The 24,009-nt window shown below is 59.6% G+C and overlaps 1 protein-coding gene across 5 annotated transcripts in view; it reads left to right on the top strand.

The window, feature by feature from the left end:
- The window catches only part of IQSEC1 (IQ motif and Sec7 domain ArfGEF 1), a gene marked incomplete at both ends in the record, with an annotated part of 173,444 nt that overhangs the window by 109,737 nt on the left and 39,698 nt on the right, over positions 1–24,009 (top strand). The window contains one exon of one of the 5 annotated variants that reach the window (XM_080718129.1): positions 14,284–14,348. The exons of the other annotated variants lie outside the window; for them this stretch is intronic. Within the exon in view, the coding sequence (XP_080574255.1) occupies positions 14,284–14,348 (65 nt within the window). Of the gene's footprint in view, positions 1–14,283; positions 14,349–24,009 lie in introns of those variants that run through there. 5 annotated transcript variants of the gene reach the window in all.

Raw genomic sequence — 24,009 nt, 5'->3', positions numbered from 1 at the left:
GGGCGCACGCTCGTCATCCCCGCGCTCGGGAGGCCGAGATGGGAGGATGGCGCGGGTTCGGAGCCGGCCTCGGCTACTTACTGAGGCCCTCGGCCACTCAGTGAGACCCTGTTTCCAAATAAAATAGGTCTGGGGGTGTAGCCCGGAGGTAGAAGGGCTTCCAGGAACATAATAAATAAATAAATAGTAAAAAATAAAAATAAAAAATTAAAGCCCGGTGCTGAGCCTGCAACCCGCCCGTCTCAGCCTCCCAAGTACGGGCTCGCAGACACGCTCGCCTGTCATCCCGGCACCTGCGAGGCCGAGACGGGAGGATGGCGCGGGTTCGGAGCCGGCCTCGGCTACTTACTGAGGCCCTCGGCCACTCAGTGAGACCCTGTTTCCAAATAAAATAGGTCTGGGGGTGTAGCCCGGAGGCAGAAGGGCTTCCAGGAACCCCAGTACCCAAGAAATAAAAAATAAAAATAAATAAAAATAAATAAAAAACAAATAAATAAATTTAAAAAAAAATTAAAGCCCGGTGCTGAGCCTGCAACCCGCCCGTCGCAGCCTCCCGAGTACGGGCTCGCAGACGCGCTCGCCTGTCATCCCGGCACCTGCGAGGCCGAGACGGCGGGGCCTCGGGTTCGAGTCCAGCCTCGGCCGCCCAGGGGGACCCCCAACCACCCGGCGAGACCCTGTTTCCCAGTGAAAATGCAATAGGCCTGGGGGCGTCGGGTGGCCGCAGAAGGGTGGCCGCAGAAGGCCGGGCCGCCCCAGCACCGCGGACATCCCCACCGCCCAGGCTGCCCTCCATCTCAGCCAAGGTCAGGGCCGCCATGACATCACCCGGCCGGGAGTGGACGCCGCGGCCCCCTCGGCCGCCAGGGGGCGCTGCCCGGCCGGGCCTGACCCCGGGACCCCCCCGGGACCCCCGGGACCCCCCCGGGACCCCGCCGCCCGCCCCCATTTGCAGGCCCGGCCTCCATCCAGGCCGCCCTGGGCCTGGGCGCCCCATCTTTGGGCGTCCTCGGCCATCAGCCGGCGCCCCATCAGGGCCCGCGCGGGGGCTGGGGAGGGGGCGCCCTGCAGCCCCGGACCCCCCCCCCGGGCCCCCCTGGACGCCGAGGCCCCGGGGGCCGCCGGGGGGGGCGCTGTGCACCCCTGTCTGGGCTGGCGGGGAGGGGAGGCTGCGTCTCCCGGCCTCGATTTCCCCTTTTTTCCTTTTTTTTTTTTGGGGGGGGGCTGCAGGGCTGGCCCCGCGGGCTCCGCAGAGGCCCCGCCCGTGACGTCGCCTGGGGGCGGCGCCGCCCGCCCGCCCGCCCCGCGCACGCTCGCTGGCTCCCGCCGCGGCCGGGGAAACTGAGGCCGGCGGAGGCCGCCCCCAAGGTCACGGCGGCGCGGCGGGGGTGGGCGCCCGCCCCCCGGGGCGCCCCGAGGCTGCAGCGGCCCCCCAGGTAGGCGCGGCGCGGGGGGGGCTGCGGCGCGGGGACCCCGGGATCCGCGGCGGCCGGGGGGGGGGTGCGCGCCGGCGAGGCCGGCCTCCGCGGAGGCCCGGAGGCCAAAGGGGCGGCGCTGGCGGGGCGCGGGCACCCCGGGGTGGGGGCGCCGGCCGAGCCCCGCCCCAGGACGTGTAGAGAGGCTGGGCCGGCCCGGCAGGGGCTCAGGTGGGGTGGGGGGCTGTGTCTGGGGGTCCCCGTGGCGCACGCCTGTCACCTGGTGCTTGGGAGGCCGAGAAGGGAGGCCGGCGGGCGGCAGCCTCCGTGGGTTTGGAGTCTCAGAAGCCTAGGGGGCTCCTGGCGCCCAAAGGAAAATAAAATAGGGTTGGGGGGTGTCGACGGCAGTGGAAAAGCCCTGTGTGTGTCTCACCCCCCCCAGCTCGCGCGCACACACACATGGAGACTGTGTGCCCCCATCCTTCTGCCTGCACAAGAGGGGACCCTCCTGGGACGGAACCCCAAAACCTGGCCAGGAGGAGAGCGCCCCCCCAGGGGGCTCACCCCGAACCTGCAGGGATCCCCCCCCCCGCCGGGCAGAGCCCCTTGCGGGTGTGTGTGTGTGTGAGTGTGTGCGTGTGTGTGTGCGTGTGTGTGTGTGGCACCCCTAGCCCTGCTTTATTTTTGACCTCCGAGCAGGGTCTTGGTTAAGTTGGGGAGGGTCCCGCCAAGTGGCCGAGGCTAGCCTCCGACCTGTGAGCCTCCGGTCTCAGCCTCCCCGGTGCCCGCCCGGCCCCGAGCGCTTCTCCGCGAGGCGCCCGCCGCCCTGGCGTGCCAGGCCGCGGGCTGGCACCGCGGCCCTGACCCGGGAGGGAGCGGAGCAGAGAGGTGGCAGTGGCCGCTCCCAGCCCCGGTCACCCCGGGGAGCTGCCAAGGACGCGGCCGGCTGCGCACATGTGGCTTTGGGGCCCGATGGCGCGTTCGTGAGCTCCATTTTGCAGCCTGGCTCTGCCCGTCGCACGGTGGGCACTCCTGCCGGGACGGTGCCCTCCGGTTTGCCGTGAGTGGACCGGCGCGGGCGGGGATGGCCCTCGGGTCCCCTTCTCCCGGCCCAGCTCGTCACGATGGCGGCCAGGCCTCCGGCCCCGGGTGCCATCGGAGCCCCCCGGGGTGGGATCCGCAGAGAGAGGAGGGGAGAGAGGAGGGACCCCCGGCCCTGGCCCGGGAGCAGGGAAAGAGGGGCGCTCGGTGCCCCCGGAGAGGGCCGGGGACCCCTCCAAGGTCACGTAGCGCATTCGGGGTCCAGCACGGTCATCCTCGGGTGCTCCCCCAAACATCCCTGGGATGGGGGGACGAGGGAGGAATCCGCGCTCCCCGCCGTGGGAGACCTTGGCTTCTAGCACAGTTTGCAAATTTTAAATAACCCTGGGTCTCATGACTGGATCTGCGGCGGCCGCTTAAAGAGCCCGCGGCCGCCCAGCGCCCCTGCGGGCCCGGGGCCACTCCTTGGGCCTCAGGCGCGCCCCTTCCCCAGCGTCCTGAAGGGGACCCCCCCCCCAGGCCAAGCCAGCGTCCGTCCGGATGGATGAGGCCGGGCGGGGTCTCTGTGGCCCGGGGTCCCCACGCCAGCCCGCACGGCCGCCGAGCCTCTGCGGCAAACTGTTTTCAGGGGACAGCACTTTCCGGGGACCCCCAACCTCTCCCGTGGAGGTCCCGTCGGGGTTCACCTGGGAATATGTACCTCCTCCTTCCCGCCTGAAACTCAATGGCACCCACGGGTGCCCTTGGTGGCGGGCGCAGGCAGAGCCCGACCGCAGACCCCACAGCCCCGGGATCGCACAGGGAGCAGGCAGCTAAGTCCTCGGGGCCTCTTCTATTTTTTATTTATTTATTATCTTGGCGGTCCTGGGGTTCCCGGAAGCCCTTCTACCCCCGGGCTACACTCCCAGCCCTATTTTTTAGTTTTTTTAAAAATTTAATTTATTATTATTATTTTATTTATTTATTTATTTATTTATTTTTTTGGTGGTGCTGGGGTTCCTGGAAGCCCTTCTACCCCCGGGCTACACTCCCAGCCCTATTTTTTAGTTTTTTTTAAATTTAATTTATTATTATTATTTTATTTATTTATTTATTTATTTATTTATTTATTTATTTATTTTTGGTGGTACTGGGGTTCCTGGAAGCCCTTCTACCTCCGGGCTACACCCCCAGACCTATTTTTACATTTTTATTTGGAAACAGGGTCTCTTAAGCCAGCGTGGCTGGCTCCGAACCCGCGCCATCCTCCCGTCCCCGCCTCCCGAGCGCGGGGAGGACAGGCGTGCTCACCGCGCCCGGCTCGAGGCCTCGTCTAAAAACTGCCACCTGGCCAGGCCCGGCGCCGCGTGACTGTCATCTCAGGGCTCCGGAGGCCGAGACAGGAGGATGGCAGCCTCAAGGCCAGCCTCAGCAGCGCAGCGAGATCCTGCTTCAGAATAATAAAAAGGGCCGGGGAGCCTGGCGCGGTGGCGCGCGCTTGCCACCCCAGCATTCGGGAGGCCGAGACGAGGAGGATGGCGGTCCGTGGCCGGCCCCGGCCACCTAGCGAGGCCCTTGGCAACTCGGTGAGACCCTGTTTCAAAATAAAGGGTCGAGCCGGGCGTGCTACTGCGCGCTCGTCATCCCCGCGCTCGGGAGGCCGAGACGGGAGGATGGCGCGGGTTCGAGGCCGGCCTCGGCTACTTAGCGAGGCCCTCGGCAACTCAGTGAGACCCTGTTTCCAAATAAAGTATAAAATAGGTCTGGAGGGGTAGCATGGAGGTAGAAAGGCCCCTGGGTTCCACCCCCGGTATTACACACACAAAGAATAAAAAATAGGTTTGGGGGTGAAGCTTGGAGAACCCCCAGAACCCCCAAACAACACAACACCCCGCCATGACGTCAGCTGAGGAGGCCGAGCCCGGGGGTCCCCCGGGAGGGACGCTCACACCCCGAGTGTCCGGAGCCCCCGAGTCCAGACCGCGCCGTCGCGGGGCCCCGCGAGCCTGGCCTGTTACGGTTGGAGATGTTTCGGGGGGCCCTGTTGGGCCCCCAGACTCAGCGGGACGGAGCCGCGGGTTCCTGTTCTGAGCCGTTTGGAGAAAGGAATAGCCCAAACTCTCTGGCTGTAAGCTTAAGCGATTTTATTATTACAGGGATGGAAAACAGAAATCTATTAAAACGCTACACCCCAAAAAGGGAGGGGCGCAGGCGAGTGACCGGAGTTGTCGGATACGGAAGCGTATACGCGGCCCCCCGTCTCCTCGCTCTGCGAAATTGGTCTTCTGACCCGACTGGATCCGTCTCTTCTCAGGGCACAGATTTTTATTTATTTATTTTTTAAATAATGTTTTGCTCTTCTTGGCCTTAATTTTCTGGGAGATGTAAATATATAGAATTTTTTTATTTTTATTTTTTATTTTTTTATTTTTATTATTTTTTTTCTTTCTGTGGCGGTACCGGGGGTGGAACCCAGGGGCTTTTCTACCTCCGGGCTCTACTCCCAGACCTATTTTATATTTTATTTGGAAACGGGGTCTCGCTAAGTTGCCGAGAGCCTCGCTAAGTAGCCGAGGCCGGCCTCGAGTATACTATCCTCCCGTCTCAGCCTCCTGAAGCCGGGGATGGCAGGCGCGCTCCACCACGCCTGGCCCGGGACTGTTGATCTTAAACCAGCGTCTCCAGGAAAGTGTTATAAACCTCTCCAGGGCAGGGAGTCAGTCTGTCTGGTTTTTATTTTTGTGTTTGTTTTGTGCTCGCCGGGGGGAAGGCGCGTGATACCTTCTGGCTGTGGTTTTCATTTGCATTTCTCTTGATTCCTAGACCAGGCTCGCAGATACGCGTTTACGCGCAGATACGCGTTTACGTGCGACTATTTTGTCTCCATGGATTGGGCGAATTCTTTGGGCGTCGCGCTTCTAGCCTTCCCCCCAGTTACACGGGCGGCCGCCCTCTCTGCTCTTCTCCCTGGCTTGCCATTTTTAAATTCCGACGGGGGTCCTGGAAGGTTTCGGACAACTTAAAAGTAGTCGCGTCGGACGTGCCGGCCCGTGCGTGTTACCCCAGCCCATCTGATGTTACATCTTGAAATAGATCTCGCCCGGTCACTAAGGGCCTTGCCTAATTGTGGAGGCTGGCCTCTACCCGGTGCGATCCTCTTGTCTCGGCCTCCCAAGTTCTGGGATGCCAGGTTTGCACCGGCCTACGCCGTTTACACGGCGGCGGGGCTTTCGCCCACCTAGAATTGAGTTGCGTGGGGTGGGTGGCGTCGCTGCCCAGCCCTGGGTAGTGACATATGAGTCCTTTCTCCTTGGGACGCAGGCCCCTCGCCCCCCAAGCCTGGGCGCGCCTCTCCTTTCTGGGTGTCTAGGTCCCAGGACTGCAGGCCGGGGTGGGGGGCTGCAGGGTCCAGAGGAGCTGGGGTCAGAGGCAGCCCCGGGGCAGGGCGCCGGCCGGGCTCCCCGCCCCCAGCGCCAGCTGCCACGGCTCCTGCAGAACAGGTCTGTGGGGCTGAGGCCGTCACGTGTCTGCCCGGCGGCCGGCCGGGCGCTGACTCGGACACTGCAGGATTAAGCCGAGCCGGGGTTTCTGGCCAGGGCCGGGGGAGGAGGGCCGCAGAGAGGACGGAGAGGAGGGCGGCCGCCAGCCTGAGCGCGGAGACAGGTAAGGGGCAGCCAGCGGCCCCCGCCCAGCGCTGGGCACCGGGGTCCTGGGCGCCCTGAGAGGTCCCTCCTGAGCTGGGAACGGCCGGGCCCGCCGTGGGCAGCGGGAGAGGCCGTCCTGCCCGGAGGCAGGGAGGCCCTGAGCCTCCAGTGTCCCTCCCAGGCCTCTCCCATGGAGACAAGGCCTTTACCCAGGTCTGGGAGAAAGGCCGGGGTGCGCGGACGAGCCTGTAAACCGGGGGGGGGGGGGGCGCCTCTTGCAAACCAGGGAAGAGGGGCCCCGTTTCGTGGGTGGGGAAACTGAGGCTCCAGAGCCTGCCTGGCGTTCCAGGACTTGGTAGTAGTGAGCTAAGAGGTTTGCAAGTTCGAGGCCAGCCTCAGCACGGCAGCTGGATTCTCAGCAACCTAGTGAGACCCTGTTTCCAAACAAAAAATAAAAATAAAAAGTTCTGGACGCTTAGCTCGCAGGTAGAATGCCCCAGGGCTCGATCCCCGATATTTCCCGCCCCCCCCCCTTTCTAAAAAAAAACTAGCCCGAAGCCAGGCGCTGTGGCTCAGGACTGTAATCCCGTACTTGGGAGGCTGAGACAGGAGGATTGCTGGTTTGAGGACGGCTTCCGCAACGTAGCAAATCTCTTAGCAACTTGCTGGAACCCTGTTTGTTTATTTTATTTATTTTTTTTTATTTTTGTGGGCCCCAGGCTGGAATCCAGGGGCATTCTACCTCCGAGCTACACCCTCTGCCCTGTCCTATTTTTTATTCTTTATTTTTGAAACAAGGTCTCACCGAGTCGCAGAGGGCCTCGCCAAGTAGCCGAGGCTGTCCTCGAACCGCGATCCTCCCATCTCAGCCTCCCGAATGCTGGGATTTGAAGCGTGCGCCGCCACGCCCGGCTCTGAAAGCCTCTTTCAAAATAAAAAATAAAATGGGTGGAGTTCAGAGGTAGAAGGCCCCTGTGTTTAATCCCTAGTACCACAGAAACAAAACAGAACGACAGGGCCCTGAAAATACTCACCGAAGCTTAGCTTCTGTTTTTACAAAGATCAGTCTTCAAAGTCCCTTCTTCCTGGGCTTTTTATTTAGAAATTTATATCTGTGCATTTAATATTTGCTTAGGAAGTACAGACCCACGGACAAAATGTTAAGTGCTCGAAAAGGGTACGCGTTGATGTCGGCTCGTCAATCTCTCTCCCCAGAACAAACGTGAAGAAAAACACTGGGGGAGGGGAAGTCTGGTCAGAAATATCCTGTCATCCCAGCATTCGGGAGGCTGAGACGGGAGGATCACGGTTCGAGGCCAGCCTCAGCTACTTAGCGAGGCCCTCGGCAACTCAGTGAGACCCTTTTTTACAGATAGGTCTGGGGGCGTCGCTTGGAGGTAGACAGCCCCTGGGTTCCATCCCAAGTACCGCAAAAAAAAAAAAAAAAAGAAAGAAATATTCAGGCTGTGTGTGCGCGCGTGTGTATGTGTGTTCAGTGCTATCCTCCTCACTGCAGACTTATTTTTTTCATACTGATGATTGAATGCAGGGGTTGTTCCACTGCTGAGCGGCACCGCTAGCCTTATTTTTTATTTTGAAATAGTGTCTCGCTAAGTTGCCGAGGGTCTCACTAAGTTGCCGGGGCTGGCCTCGAACCTGTGATCCTCCTGTCGCAGCCTCCGGAGTACTGGGATGACAGGCGTGCGTCCCAGTTGCCCCCCCCCCCCGAGGCTCAGAGATCCACCCGCTTGGGGCCGGGGACCCAAGTCGCCACCCCTTCCTGAAGGCGCGCATATTTGTGGACGCGGGCACCAGATTGTCATGGTCAGCAGGGCTGGAGGGCGGCGGCGGGCTGGCACGGGGCACACAGGGGACTGTTGAGCATCGAAGAACGGCCCCTCTGTGCCCGGCAGAGGCTCGAGTCGGAGGCCAGCACCCCCACCACGGCGCGCAGCCGAGCTGGGGCGCAGCCGGGGGACCTGGCTCGGGCCCAGCCTGCCTGGCCGCCAGCTGGCCGCTGCGGGACCTTGAGCCAGCTCCGGCCTCTGGGTTCCCGGCTCAGTGCGGAAGCCCGGGCACGGCGCCCTGGGTGAGAAGCCAGAGGGTCTGTCCCCTCCAGGACCCTATAACTTTGCAACTCAGTGAGACCCTGTTTCCAAATAAAGACTAAAAAATAGGGATGGGGGTGTAGCTCGGAGACAGAATGTCCCTGGGTTCCAACCTCAGTACTGCAAAAGAAAAAAGAGAAAGGAAAAGAAAAAATTTCTCGCTGGGCTTGGTGGTGGACCCCTGTTCTGTAACCCCGGCACTTGGGAGGCTGAGATAGGAGGATCGCAGGTTCAAGGTCAGCCTCAGCAGTTTACTGAAGCCCTCAGGAACTTAGTGAGGTTCTGTCTCCAAATACAAAAATAAAAAGGGCCGAGACTTATCTCACTCGCGTCCGGTCCCTCCGAGCGGTAGGGTTCGTCTGCGCGTCCCGACCTGCACCGCGGGCACCCCAGTTCCAGTGCCCCAGCCCCAGTCCCCTGCAAAAGGTAACTTGGAGGTAGAACTCCCTGGGTTTAACACCCAATACCAAAAAGAGAAAAAGGGGAAAAAAAATTGCAATTGCTTAAAAATGCTTTAAATGCGTTCTTTTTTCTTTTTCTTTTTTTCTTTTTTTTCTTTTTTTTTTTTTTTTTTGGTACTGGGGATAGAACCCAGGAACCTTCTACCTCCAGACCTATTTTATATTTTATTTGGAAACAGGGTCTCACTAGGTTGCCGAGAGCCTCACTAAGTAGCCGAGGCTGGCTTGGAACCCGCGCCATCCTCCCGTCTCGGCCTCCCGAGCGCGGGGATGACAAGCGTGCCCACCACGCCGGGCTGTTTATTTATTTATTTATTGGTGGTGCTGGGGGTGGAATCCAGAGGCTTTCTACCTCTGGGCTAGACTCCCAGACATATTCCCCCAATTGTGCAGAGGCTGCAAGGGTGGGGGTCTCCTGTGCTTAATCCCCTGGACTCCCCCTCCAAGAAGAGTATTGGGGAGCCCGGGGAAAGGAATGCCAAGCACCGTGGCCTGGGCCGGACACCTGCCCAGGCGCTGGGCGGCCGGGCATCCCCCCTGGTCCAGCCCGCGGGCGCCCGGGCTGCAGTTCCCCGTGTGGCCGGCAGGTGGCGCCGACTCCCCGCCGTAGACCGGGGGAGGTGCTCGCCGCTGCCCCCCCAGCCAGCTGGGGCCCCCGGGATGCAGATGTCAGCACCCCGTCCCTGATCCCCGCCAGCCGCGCGCTGAGCTCCTTAAGCGGATCTAATTTGCCAGGGGACAGCCGGGCGAAGCCACCTTTTGCAGGGGGCTGGGCCTGGGGCGCTGCAGATGGACCCCAGAGGGCGGCAGGGACCCCTTGGTGGAGCTCGGTGCCATGCTCAGGGGACCCCCGTGCATCTTTTTTTTTTTTTTTTTTTGAGGGGGGCGGTACTGGGGATGGAAGCCAGGGACATTCGACCTCCTAGCTACACCCCCCCCAGCCCCATTTTATTTTATTTATTGATTTATTTCTCTTTCTATCTTCTTTTTGCATGTCTAGGGATGGAACCCCAGGGCATGCGACCTCCGAGCTCCACCCCCTGCCCTATTTTTTTTATTCTTTATTTTGAAACCGGGTCTCACTGAGTTGCGGAGGGCCTTGCTAAGTCCAGGAACCGTGATCCTCCAGGAACCGTGATCCTCCGGTCTCAGCCTCCCAAATGCTGGGATTACAAGCCGGTGTCACCAAACCCGGTTTCTGTATTTTTCTTTTTCTTTTTCTTCTTTTTTTTTTTTTTGATACTGGGGAATGAACCCCCGGGGGCTCTCTACCTCTGAGCTACACCGCAGCCCAGCCCTATTTTTGTTTTATTTTGGTTTTGAAACAGTCTTGCTATGTTGTTAGATTGCTGAGGCTGGCCTCGAACCTTTGATCCTCCTATCTCAGTCTCCCAGCACTGGGATTCCAGGCGCGCGTGCAATGTGCACCGCCCTATCCTATCCCCACGGCAAGCGCCCTTCTTGGGTTTCATCTGTGGCCTGTGTAATCAATCTTCACACTTGCTAATCTGTGTTTTAGACAAGACAGCGCAGGCCTGCCTGCTGATAAGGAGATCAAAGCAGGTGCTTATAATAACGCTGCTTTAGTTGTGTTGATTTATCTGCGAGGGGAAAATTCAATTTGTGGTCTTGGGTTTACTGAGCCGGGGGAACTGGCTGTCCATCAATAAGTGTTGAGTGACAGGGCCCAGGGGGGCACTAACCTGGGTGTAAGCCTGCTCCTGGCCCTCCCCAGCCTCCCCCTGGCCACATTCACACCGCAGGCCCTGCCGGGTGCAGGACTCTGGCTCTTTTTCTAAGCACCCTGATCCTTCCTCACCCCGTCCAGCAGGCCTTTAGCGCCTTCAGCCGCTGGACCACCCAACAAACTCCTATCCACGCCCTGCAGCCCGAGATGGGCGTCACCTCCTCCAGGAAGCCTCCCTGCCTGGCTGGTTTATGGTGTAGTGCAAAGGACTTAACCCACAGCAGGCAGCCCAGACACCTGGAGGGTGAGAAGTGGCGTTTCTGACAGAATTGCCAATCTCTGTTTGTTTATTTATTTATTTATTTTGTGGTACTAGGGATGGAACCCTGGGGCATTCGACCTCCGAGCTCCACCCCAGCCCTATTTTTTTATTCTTTATTTTGAAACAGGGCCTCGCTGGGTAGCTGAGGCTGGCCTCGAGCCGCGATCCGCTTGTCTCAGCCTCCCAAATGCTGGGATTACAAGCGTGAGCTACCACACCTGGCCTTAATCTCTGTTTTAAGCAAGACAGTGCAGCCCGACTGGCCATTTCTCCCTTCCTTCTCTCCTTCCTTCCTTCTCTCCTTCCTTCTTCCTTCCTTCCTCCCAGACTCCATAACTCTTTCTGAGAAGGGCTGGGTATAAATATTGCAGGCTCTGTAGTGGCAGCAATCCCAGTGCTCGGGAGGCTGAGACTGGAGGATCACAGGTTTGAGGCCAGCCTCAGGAACATAGCAAAACTTTCAAAAACTTAAGGACACATCGTTTCAAAATAAAATAAATAAATAAATAAATAAAGCAGGGTGTGATGGCACATGCTTGCAATCCCAGTATTTGGGAGGATGAGACCGGAGGATTGCAGATTTGTGGCCAGCCTCAGCTCCTTAGTGAGGCCCCGTTTCAAAATGAAAAATAAAATCAGGCTGGGGGTGTAGCTCGGGGGTGGAATGCCTGAGTTTGATCCTCAGGAACGTATACACAAATAAAAATTAAAGAAAAAAAATTAAAGAAAATGTAAAGGGCCGGCTGTATAGCTCCATGGTAGAATGTCTCTGGGTTCAGTCGAGAGGGTTTGGGGAGAGAAGAGAGGAGAGGAGAAGGGGACTCCAAGGGCTAAAACTCAGACCCAGGCCAGTATAACGCAACTAAATATTTGTATAACTTTCTTGCAGCCCCATCCACAAGCTCCTACTCATCCCTCGGGGCCCAAACCCACATGTTCCCTCATCACCGGAGGCTTTCCCGGGGCAGAGTTGTAGGCTCCGCCCTCCACTATCGTGACCCCGTGCTAGGGGATGCTTGTCGTAGCGGCATCTCCCCGCAGAGGCCTCCGAAGACCAGGGTAGGCAGGCTGGGTGCTGTGAACACCTGCTGCAGTGAACAGCACGGTGAGCCTTCTGCGGTCAAGGTGGCTGATGAGGCACGCCGAGGCCCAGAAGCCATTGGCCCACGTGGTACCTGGAAGGGAACTGTCATGTCTGGTCATTCCAGCAGAAAAAAAAAAAATCCTCCTCTGCCTCTTCCGGCTGTTACTTCTTTGCTTCTGTGCGGTTCACAATTCCCTTCATTATGAATCTGCCAAGCAGCAAGCACTTTGAAACAGGAGGAGCTTAAACACGAGAATTAAAAGGTATCTGGTGTCCAGGGACTCCGGCCTCCGGGCATTAGCATGTGTGAACAGGGAATCTCCTTTTGATTTTATTTTTAGTACGGGGGGGGGGGGTTGAAGCCAGGCCTGCCATCTCTGAGCCAAACCCCTAGCCCTTCTTATTTATTTATTTATTTATTTATTTATTTTTGAAACTGGGTCTCCCTCCATTGCAGAGGCTGGCCTCCATCCTGCGGTCCTCCCGACTGTCTCAGTACTGGAATTGCAGGTGTGTGCCTCCACGCCTGGCAACGCCAACCCACTCACTCTCTCAATCCCAGTCTGAACACTGGCACTGTCCAGCAGGGGGTTGGACAGCAGGGGGCCGCGGGCCTGAAAGGGTGCCGGGAATTCTGGGAGAATCCGGATGGTGAGGCAGATGGAGCCTGCGCCTGGGGGGCTCCTGCAGCTGGGCTGGGGGAATTCTCTTGGCTACATTTATCGCAGACTATTTTTAGAGGGTAGTTCAGGCTCCGGTGGGGCTTTTCTGCTAGCCCTTCCCCAAATGGGCTATTTCTATTTTTTTGGGGGGGTGGGGTGGGGGAAGGAGTACTGGGGATTGAACCTAGGGTTGCTTTACCTCCAAGCTTCACCCCCAACCTTATTTATTTATTTGTTTATTTATTTATTTATTTATTTATTTATTTATTGGGTCTGGAGATGGAACCCGGGGGCATTCGACCTCCGAGCTACACCCCCTGCCCTGTTTTTTATTCTTTATTTTGAAACAGGGTCTCACTGAGTTGCAAAGGGGCCGTCTGCGAACCATGATCCTCATGTCTCAGCCTCCCGAATGCCGGGATGACAAGCGCGCGCCACTACACCCGGCATTTATTTATTTATTCATTCATTTATTTTTTGTGGTACTGGGGATGGAACCCAGAGGCATTCTACCTCCCAGCTACATCCCCAGCCCTTTTATTTTTATTTATTTATTTATTTATTTATTTTTAATTTTGAAACAAGGTCTCGCTAAAGTGCTGAGGCTGGTTTCAAACCTGTGATCCTCCTGTCTCAGCCTCCCAAGTACTGGAATTACAGGCCCGCACCATCACGCCTGGTGGTTTTGCCTTTTGACGGTTGAATGGTAAGAGTTTTCCATATAGCATAGATTCTAAGTATAGCATAGTATGGCATAGTATGGCGTTTCTCCGAGTTGCTACGGCTCTTGCTAAGTTGCTGAGGCTGGCCTCCCATCTCAGCCTCCCACCTCAGTACTGGGGTGACAGGTGTCCACCCGGGGTTCTGACGGTGTGAGAAGCAGGTGTGCGCGTCCACATCTGGGGGTCCCACAAGTGCGGGTTCTGGGCGCTGCGCCCGCCTTCTTGGAGTCCAAGTTCAGGCCATCAGTAAATAACCCTGCCAAAGAGAACCGTGAGCCATGGGGGGTTCAGCTGGGAGAGCTGACCCGCCAAGGAGGGGCGGGGGAGGCCTCCAGAGTTAACTGGGTCTTGTGCACCGAATCCGGAGTCGGGAGAGGAGTTTTCCGTGGAGCAGGCCTGGCCGGAGGCTTGGCGTTTTGCATCTGTGGAGCTGGCAAGCTGGGGAGGGAGCCGTGGTCCATGGAGGCTCCGGTGACGGAGGCCTGGTGTGCCTGGACCTGGGCGCAGCAGCCTGGGATTCCCTTCCCTGCGCGCCTCCCTCCCCGGGCCCAGCGCAGTCGCCCCGCCCCCCGCGAGGCCCCGCCCCCGAGGCCCGCGAGGCCACGCCCCGGGTTCCGAGTAGCAACGCCCCGCCCCTCTAGGCCCGGCTCCGGGCAGCAGGCCCCGCCCGCAAAGCCTGCGAGGCCACGCCCCCGAGGCCCGCGAGGCCACGCCCCTCTAGGCCCGGCTCCCGGCAGCAGGCCCCGCCCACCAAGCCTGCGAGGCCACGCCCCCGAGACCCGCGAGGCCACGCCCCGGGTTCCGAGTAGCAACGCCCCGCCCCTCTAGGCCCGGCTCCCGGCAGCAGGCCCCGCCCACAAAGCCCGCGAGGCCACGCCCCCGGCGAATGGCGCCGCCTCGCCCTCCAGGCCCCGCCCCCGCCCCGTGGCAGGCCCCGCCCCCTCCCGGGCCACATTCCTCGGGTCTGGACTCGCTGCGCCCGGGCGGCGGCGGAGGGCCGGCTTGCTGGCCTGGAGTCGGACTCCGGCCCGAGCTGCTGGGCCCCGGGGACCCCACGCTGCCCTGCGCCGGGAGCTCGGGCCTCGGGGTGGTCAGGATCCCCGGACACCGGCGCCCGCTGGCTGGGCCTGGGTCCCGGGCGCCCGGCCTGCGGCCGCCATGTGGTGTCTGCACTGCCACTCAGAGAGGACCCAGTCTCTGCTGGAGCTGGAGGTGGACAGCGGGTAAGGGCCCCGGGCCGGGCCGGGGAGGCCGGGCTGCGGGGCGTGAGCCCCCCGTGCCCCCCCTGTGAGTGTGATGGGTGAGTGGAAGGCCGGCTGGGTGTGCAAGAGGGTGTTGGAGGGAGGGTGCAGGGAGCGTCGTGCAAGAGTGCGTGTGCCAGTCAGGACCCGAGCCTCAAGTGTGCCCGAGGAAGGCTGGCTGCCCGCTCCGTCCCTGTTGGTGTGCGTGAACCACGCAGACGGGCCCACCCGGGTTTGTAGGGGAGAGAGACGTCGGTTCTGGCATGAGCACACAAGAGGGGGTGCTGGGTAAGAGTTGGGCAGCAGGTGAGTCGGGCAAAGTTTGAGACGAAGGGTCCCCGTGGGCCTGTGTTTGTATCTGCTGGCCAGAGGCCTCCTGCGGGCCTGCGGTGGGAGACCCTGGCTTGTGTCTGGGCTTCTGTGCCCACTTGGCCGGAGAGACCCCGATGGGGTGTATCCTCGGCCCTGAGCGCCACTCGGGCCCACGAGCCGCCTTCCGGGTGCGCACCCGGGCAGAGTTGGTACCGTGCACCGGGTGCTGGGGGCCTGGCGTTTGTGTGGCTGCCTGTTTTGGCCGAGTACAGAGCTGAGGGGTGCTGCTGGCAAGGTTAGGGGGTGTTGTTTACCCGTAGAGTGCAGTGTGTCTGTTGTGGACCGGGATGGAGCCTGGCATTTGGGAGAGACCAGTCCTTCTGTGTTTCGGGGGCCTGTGGGCGGCTGTCTGAGCATCCCGGCTGTGTTTATGGAGAGAGGGGGAGAAAGAAAGCGTGTGTGTATGTGCCGGGAATATTGATTTCCTCTCTGGCCTCGCCAGCGCAGCTGCCCCCTGAGCTGCCTGCGGGCCCCTCGGAGGAGCCGGGGCTGCGGGAATCCTCGGCGAGAGGACTTGCTCCTGTCTGGCCCTCTGAGAGGAGCTCACCTGGGGCCGTCTGATCTTGCAGTTCAGAAATAATGCAAGCGTGTGCCGGGCAGTCGCTCCCAGAACACGCATGCCTCTCCCTCCCCAGTGTAAGGGGCCTGGGGCTCCGGGCTGAGGCTCCGGTTGGGTTGTGGGGAGGGGCTGGTTCCCAAGGACCCAGAGCTCCTTGTCTGAGGGGCGGAGGCCGGGCAGGCCACAGCTGTAGGACCATCTGTCTAGAAGTAGCGGGGCGTTCTGGGAAGGGAGGTGGGGATATCAATGTCCCCGTGCTACCTCACCCCGAGCAGCTCATATGCCGTGTTTGAATTCTGGTCCTTATTACCAGCCTCTTTATCATGAGAAAAAGCCAAAGGGCGTCTGAGTCAAAGAGACACAGGGAACCATCATCAGCCCCTCCACTGTGACCCCCCCAGGGTCCTGGCCACCTCTTCTGTGTTTTTCTGGGTCCCACGGCCCTTGGCAGTAGTCCTGCCTGCCTGTCTTCCAGCTGTGGGGACTCCTGCCTCAACCCTTCTGTAGATCTAGAGCAGCCCAGCTGTCCCCCAGAAGCTCTCGGGGTGCAGCCAGCATCCCACCCGCCATCCTTAGGCCTCTGACATCACAGAGCCCGGAAACTCTCCCGCATGGGAACCTCACGGCAGCCCAGGCTGTGGGCGCACCAGGCGGGCCCAGTGGTCTGAGCCAGACATTCCCAGCAGAGCCCGGAGCAGGGCCCAGATGTTGTGATGGGGAGCCGGCCCCCGGAGGTCCCCAGGACGGCCGGCTTGCGCTCAAGGAAGCCGGACTATGAACGAGCCGTGCTAATATTGACACAGCTTTGGTTCCAAAACCACCGACAGGACTGACAGCTGCACGATCAAACAGCGCGATGGCTGGTCAAATAGGTGTTTCCAGAAGGGACTGGACAGGGCACCCGGGGCTGCGGTGGGGGGGGCCAGGATCTGCGTGCACGTGTGCGCGCATGAGGTTTGAGCTGGTTGGACTCTGGACAACATGTGACCGTGGTTTTGCAGAAGGCAAGCTCTCAAGTGCAGGCCAGCCTAGGGCGGCGACGATAAGGCGTTCAGAGGGGGCAGAAAGGTTTTGTTTCCAGGCCCAGCCCAGTGTGAGCAAGTGGCCACGCCCCTCTGAGCCTCAGTTTCCCCCAGGGTGACGGAGGTGAGGGGCTCTGAGCAGCAGCGTGGTGGCCTTGGGCGGCCAGGGCCTCGCTCAGAACAGCCCGAGTCAGCGTTCCGCCCCTGCCAGCTGCCAGTGACCCGGTGTGTTTTCTTCCTTCCTCTTTTGTAAGTTTCCTTGAATTTTGATGACGCTGGGAATATCCTCCCGGCCAGCGTGGAGACCAGGCCAGCGTGGAGACCAGGCGGCCGGCCCAGGCGCAGGCCTGGGGAGGGATCCCCCGCGGGTGTGTGTGTCCCCGGCGCAGGAGAGGATGCTCAGAGCCCGTTGAGTGCGATTTATCATTCATTGGCCCTCAAGAGCACATCTTAATGAGCTCTTGAAGAATTAATTGGCCTGGCCTTAAAGGATCCGGCTGCTCCCCGCCCGCCGAGTGCGTCCCTGCAGAGAGAAAATTGATAGCCGTCAGGGTGGAAAATATGGCGCGAAGCCACCTCTCTGCCATCACTGTACCCAGCGCCTGCGGTTTGTACCCCCAGGCATACCTGGAGAGCATGCCGGACCCGGAGGCCTGAGGTGCCCGCGCCCCTCCCTCCCTCCCTCTAGGCCCCGCCCCCATGATGTGTAGGCCACGCCCACACGTGGCCCCGCCCCTCGGGGCGTGAGCAGCCAGGCTGCCGCTTCAGCCCACTCCTGCGCCCTACCCCGCCCCTCAGCGAGCAGCCACGCCCACACGTGACCCCGCCCCCGTGCCCGCCCCGCCCCTCGCATCTTGAGTGGCCACGCCCACACCTGGCTCCGCCCCTCATTCACCTTGGCGCCCCTGGAATCCATGCGTTCTCCTAGGTGGTCTCCTGCCTGAATTGAGTTTATTGAGTTTTTTTGTTGTTGTTGTTGTTTTTTTCTGATTTCTAAAGCCGGCGTGACTTTTGATGAGATGTCTCCCCTGTTTTGCTTTGATTCTTTTTGGTGCTGGGGCCCAAACCCAGGGATATTTACCTCCGAGCTTTTTCCCCCAGCCCATTTTATTTTATTTTAATTTTTTGTGGCACTGGGTTTTGAGCCCAGTGGTTTTTCTACGAGGCTGTTCGTGGACCGAGATCCTCTAGTCTCCGCCACCCGAATGCTGGGAGTACCAGCGTGCGCCGCCATGCCTGGCCCCCGGCCCTGTTGTATACTCTCTTCTGACACAGCGTCTCCCGGGAGCCTCCTGTCTCGGCCTCCCGAGTCCTGGGATTCCAAGTGTGCATGCGCCACCAGCCCGAGCTTAATTTTGTTTTGAAGCAGAGTCTCGGTGGCTGTCGGAGAGTCGTCTCCTTACGATGCCGAGGCCGGCCTCGAACCTGCGATCTTCTTGTCTCAGCCTCCCAGGTTCTGAGCCCAGAGGCGTGCGCCACCATGCCGGGCACTTTTAAAGCCGTACGTGGCTGCGGCTTCTGCCTTTCCTTTTGGGAAGCGGTCTTGTTTTTATTTCATTGCCTGGGTTTGTGGCTGGAGGCCCCGACGCGGAGCAATGGCGAGTCTCCTCCCTGCATGGGAAATCATGACCACATCTGTTTTTTTCCTCTTTGCGCAAAGGTTAGAGCAACCGCAACAATAATAGCCACGGCCACGGGGCAAAGTCGGCATAAAGTTCTTAGTTCTCAGAGCGACTTAGGAGCGAGGCCTTCTGCCCTATTTTTTATTCTTTATTTGGAAACAGGGTCTCACCGAGTTGCCGAGGGCCTCGTGGGCGCGCCTTTTCTCCTTGCTGGGTTTTAGTTTTCCCGTTTGTAAGACGTGGATGATGGTCGGAGCCCGTGGGGTTTCCGTGGGGATTCAGTGCATCAATTCCGCCCCGACTGGTCCTGTCCACCTGTCATGCCCGGACTCGGACTCGGGAGGCTGAGACGGGAGGATCGCGGGTTCTCAGCCAGCCTCAGCCACTCGGCGAGATCCTGCTTCCAGATCAAAAAATCGAGCCGGGCGCGGTGGCGCACGCTTGTCATCCCCGCGCTGGGGAGGCGGAGACAGGAGGGTCGCGCGGGTTCGAAGCCAGCCTCGGCTACTTAGTGAGGCTCTCGGCAACTCAGTGAGACCCTGTTTTAAAGATTAAAAACACACACACAAAAAAAAACAAAATAGGGCTGGTGCTAGAGCTCAGAAGTCTAACACCCTGTGTTCAATTCCCCACTAACACACACACACACACACACACACACACACACGGAAATCGTGTAGCCTGTGGACCGGGAAAATCTCGGGGTCAGGCGACTCGCAGGTTTGCTAGGATGGAGACGTCCGGGGTAGGATGGGGCGTGCGTCGTGTGTGGCCCTCAGCCTGGTCCTGCGCGGAGCTCCAGGTCTGGGCCGCTGTGGTGTCCCGGCCCCACCGGGGCGGCTTCTGATGCCTGCCGGGGGGGGGACACCGGTGGCCATCTGTGGCTACTCCTGCCGCCAGGCTGGAGGGCGAGCCGGCCGTGGGCAGGGTGGTGTTCCAGGCTGGGGAGATTGGCACAAGCGAGTCTCCCGTTCTGCCTCCTTCCCGATGGGTGGCCGGGACAAGGTGGTCACCTCTGAGAGGATGCCGTCCTTGCTGTCCAAGGGGGGCCAAGGGGGGAGACGTAATGGGTGTTGCATACAGAAGGTGCCTAATACATGCCAACAGGAAGGAGAAAGTCCAAGCAGAGCCCCAGCTCTGTGTGTGAGTGTGTGTGTGTGTGTGTGCGTGTGTGTTATACTAGGGATCAGACCAGGGGTCTTCTACCCCTGAGCTATTCCCCTAGCCTTTTTTTATACTTATTTAATTTTTTTTTTTTTCCGGTACTGGGGATGGAGCCCAGGGGCATTCTACCTCCAAGCAACACCCCCAGTCCCATTTTTTCCTCTTTATATTGAAACAGGGTCTCACTGAGTTAAAAAGGGGCCTCACTAAGTAGCCGAGGCTGTCCTCGACCCGCGATCCTCCCGTCTCGGCCTCCCAAATGCTGGGATGACAGGCGTGCGCCGCCACGCCCGGCCCCTTGCAGTATTTTCTGTTTGTTTGTTTTTAGTTTTTATTTTAAAACCGGTTCTCGCTAAGTCACCCCGAGCTGCTGGCCTCGAACCTGCCATCCTCCCATCTCAGTCTCCCAAGCCCTGGGCTGCCAGGCCTGGGCCACCCCACCCGGCTGGCTGCGCGCTTTTAAAAGGCCAGCTTGTCCCTGCCCAGGGAGCCGCGCCCCGGCCCGCAGGGTGGGCCCCTCTCCCCCTCCGCCCGCCCGCCCGGGCTCCCCAGCCGCACCCCCGGGGCCCTCCCGGGGCGCCCCGAGGCCGGCCGGCCCTGTCTGCTGGAGCCGGCCACAGAGACCTGCTTCCTTTCAGTACATTCTGCTCGTATGAACATAACTACAGACCTCTGTATTTAATTTGGCTCGGCCGGGAAGATTTTTGGCGCTGTCTCTGTGTGAGTGTGTGAGTGTGTGTGTGTGTGTGTGTGTGTGTGTGTGTGTGTGTGTGTGTGTATTCTGAAAAAAAAAATCTTTCCAAGTGAGCCCAAGGGTTGGAAGCTTCTGCTCATCTTTGTGTAGTCAAAACCAACAAGAACTGGCCTGCCGCGCCGGGGCTGGTGGAGGGCGAGCCACAGGAAATGAGTTACATAAAACAACAACAACAACAAAAAGAACAACAGCGACCAGAAAGAGAGGAGGGGAGGGCTCAAGGCTGTCCCCAAGTGACCAGGGTGAGCGAGGCAGCCAGTTTGCAGACTGGGGGTTCCAGGCCACACAGACGGATTGGCGGGAAGGAGGCCTCTTTTATTTTTTTATTTATTTTTATTTATTTATTTTTTTGGTGGTACTGGGGTTCCTGGAAGCCCTTCTACCTCCGGGCTACACTCCCAGACCTCTTTTTACATTTTTATTTGGAAACAGGGTCTCCTAAGCCAGCGCACGGGGCTGGCTTCGAACCTGCGCGATCCTCCTGTCTCCGCCTCCCAAGCGCGGGGATGACAAGCGTGCGCCACCACGCCCGGCGAGGCCTCTTTTATTTTGAAGTGGGTCTCCCTAAGTTGCTGAGGGGCTCGCCGAGTTGCTGAGGCCGGCCTCAAGCCTGCGCTCCTCCTGTCTCAGCCTCCCGAGTCCGAGCTTTCTACAGACCCACCAGAGAGGCCTCTGTTTCCTGGAGGAGGGAGAGCTTGGGGGCTGGGCCTGGGAATGCATCTCGTGCCCCTCCGTCCCGTCTGCCATTGTAACTCGGACAGAACAGAGCTGGGAGGTTGAGGCCTCGTCTCTTGCCCCGTGTGAAGTCTCAGCTGACAGGACGCGTCACTCTCTGCCTGCCTTGGCGTTTCTGCCAATAGGCATCGTAAGGATGAGACGGCAGAAGCCCAGAGAGGTGAGGCCACTTGCCCTGGGTCGCACAGCGAGGCCCGGACTCCTTCCTTCTGCCCACAGGGAGGAAGGGCTAGCGCCCTGTGACTCGTAGGCCCATGGGTGGTCCTGCGCCTCTGGGGAATCTTTCCGAATCCCGCCTGGGCCATCCCCCGCGAGTCCAGTCTTGGAATGAGCCCCCGGTATCAAGTGGTGGTAGCTTTTTTCAAATTACATCCTAACCTAGCTGAGCTTCGGGCGCACATCTGTAAGCCCAGGACTCAGGAGGCTGAGACAGGAGGAGCACAGGTTCGAGGCCGGCCTCAGCCACTTAGCGAGACCCTGTTTCAAAATAAAAAAAGTGAAAAGGGCTGGAGGCGGGGCTCAGAGGTAGAGCACCCCTGGGGTCCATCCTCTGTTCCAAATAACAGTAGCAACTCTAAGGTAACTTTGTGGCAGCCCCTGGGCCCTTAAGGTAATACCGGGCAACTTAGTTGCAACCCTGGGCTCTAAGGTAATGGAGCAAATGGCAGCAGGGCTCACGGTGTGGCTCGGGGTTGTGCCCAGGGCTGTGCCCAGGGCTGGTGCGGCTCCCGAGAATCCGCTCGGAGCCCCCAGGACCCAGCGGAGCGGAAGCCCTGGCGTCCCCGCCAGGCCCGCGCCGGCTCCGGGAATTCTTGAACCTGCCTCCCGGGACTTGATCTTCTAAATCGGGTTCCTTGGGAAGGCCGGACCCTGAGCTGTGAATCCTGCTCCCGCTCCTGCAGCTGGGCCTTCAACGCTGGTCCTTTGCAGACCGCACAAGCAAACGCAGATGCCCTGGCTTCGGCCGCCGGAAGAGCGGGGGGCAGGCTGGCCATGGCGGGCGGGTGTGGCGGGGCTTGTGGCATTGCACCCAGGGCTCCCTGCAGGCTCTGCGGCTGTAGCGGCCTCCTGCTCTGATTCTCCTGTGTGGGGCCAGATCTCAGTCCCTCCACCCCTAAGAAGTGTAAGAAACATGGATTATTTCCCCCCTGCAGTCCTGAGGTCTATTTATTATTTATTTATTTATTTATTTATTTATTTATTTTATGGTACTGGGGGTAGAACTCAGAGGCTTTCTACCTCCGGGCTATCCTCCCAGACCTTTTTTTCTATTTTATTTGGAAACAGGGTCTCACTAAGTTGCTGAGAGCCTCACTAAGTAGCCGAGGCTGGCCTCGAACCTGCGCGATCCTCCCGTCTCGGCCTCCCAAGCGCGAGGATGACAAGCCCGGCGTGGTCTCTTTCCTTTTAAACAGGGTCTCGCTGGGTTGCACAGTAGCTGAGGCTGTCCTCCACGAACCATGATCCTCTGGTCCCCACCTCCTGAATGCTGGGATTATAAGCGTGCGCCACCACGCCCGGCGCGGATTTTTGTTTTCTTTGTGTGGGGTTGGTTAGGGGATACCCAGGGGCACTACACCACTGAGCTATCCCTGGCCTTTTCTTTCCTTTCCTTTTTTTATTTTATTTTGAAACAGGGCCTCACTGAGTTGCTGAGGCTGGCCTGGAACCTGTCATCCTCCTGCTCAGCCTCTCAAGTGCGGGGATTACAGGCAGGTACCACCACGCCTGGCTGTCCCTGACCATTTTCACATTTTATTTTGAGACTAACTGGCCCAGGCTGGTCCCGAACTTACGATGCCCCAGCCTCAACTTCCTGAGTCTCTGATAATGGGCCTGTGCCTCGATGCCCAACAAAAACCTAGATTTTCTCCCCGCCCCCCTTTTCTTCCTTTGTTTTTGGCTACACCTCCCAGACCAATTTTATTTTATATTTGGAAAACAGGGTCTCGCTGAGTTGTTGAGAGCCTCGCTAAATTGGTGAAGCTGGCCTCAAACCTGTAATCCTCTTGTCTCTGTCTCCCACGTACTGGGATGACAAGACTGGTGGCCTTGTTCCAGGTGTTTTTTTGTTTTTTGTTTTTTTGCATTCTACCTCCCAGCTTCACCCCCTGCCCTATTTTTATTCTTTATTTTGAAACAGGGTCTCACTGAGTTGCAAAGGGCCTCACTAAGTAGCTGAGGCTGGCCTCAAACCGTGGTCCTCCTATCTCAGCCTCCCATATGCTGGGATGACGAGCGTGCGTCACACACACACACACACACACACACACACACACACACACACACACCACCGGGGTCCTTGTTCCAGATTTTTAAATGAAACCCCGTTTGGGCCATGGGCCACACAGCCAGGGGTAAGGGCCACATGGGCCAGGGCTGCCAGTCCATCCTGGGCACCTGTGAGTGGAATCTTCCAGAGAGCCTGTGCAGTCCTTATGAGGAGTGGGGACGGTGGGCGCGGGCGTCTGGGGCGGCTCTGCAGGGGCCCAGAGGGGTGCACATCCCCCTTTTTCTGGCCCTGGGGAGACAAAGGGCCTTTCCAGGCCTGTCTGGAAAGGCCGCCCAGTCGGGTTTGGCCCCAGATTAGCAGGCCCCGGACTTGGGCCTGTAACCCATTTGGTGCTCTGGTCCCCAGGGATGGGGTGACACCCTCGAGCGGGCCAGGCCTCCCCAGGACCGTGGCGATGTCCCCCCACGAGCAGCTCCCCACCAAACGGAGGCCCAGGCTAGGCTCTGCCGTGGGCCTTTGCCTCGGCCCCCCACCCAGAGCCTCTGCTCCCTCGGCCAGCTGGCCCCCGGCCCAGGGAAAAGCGCGTGTCTGCCAGCCCGCCCAGGCCTCCTCCCCTCAGAGGCCCCGCCAGTGCCCGCCCCCCAAGATGGTGGGGGGCGGAGGCAGCTTGCCCATCCCTGAGCCTGACTCCTGCAGGGGAGGCCGGCCTTCGGCCCTGTTCCTCGGTGGCCCGAGGCCTGGGGGACTGTGTCCTGGGTGCCGTGAGCGAGTGTCTGGATGTTAGAAATGGCGCTGATGTTTGCACTGGGCAACGCCGGGGGGGGGGGGGGTCGGGCACAGTCCCAGCTCCCCACGGGCCTGCACTGCGCGGCCATGTGTAGGTGCCCTGGGCTCGCACCTGTATGTAGAACGGAGCCCAGGAGAGCAACAGGCCCCGGGCTGTGGCCTAAGCTGCCTGCGGCCCGGCTCTGAGCCCCGGCCCCTCCCTGCCCTCCCGCAGACTTGAAAACCAAAGAATAGCCAGGTACAGCCGTGCCTGCCTGTCATCCCAGGACTTGGGAGGCAGAGACAGGAGGATCGCAGGTTCGAGGCCAGGCTCAGCAACTCACTGAGACCCTGGTTCAAAACGAAAAATAAAGAGAGCTGGGAGCGTCACTCGGTATAACTGGATTCAATCCCCAG

This window comes from Muscardinus avellanarius, assembly GCF_963383645.1.
Source record: "Muscardinus avellanarius genome assembly, chromosome: 22".
Lineage (NCBI taxonomy): Eukaryota > Metazoa > Chordata > Mammalia > Rodentia > Gliridae > Muscardinus > Muscardinus avellanarius.
Note: the sequence above shows the minus strand (reverse complement) of the source record. Positions and strands in the feature narration are given on the sequence as shown.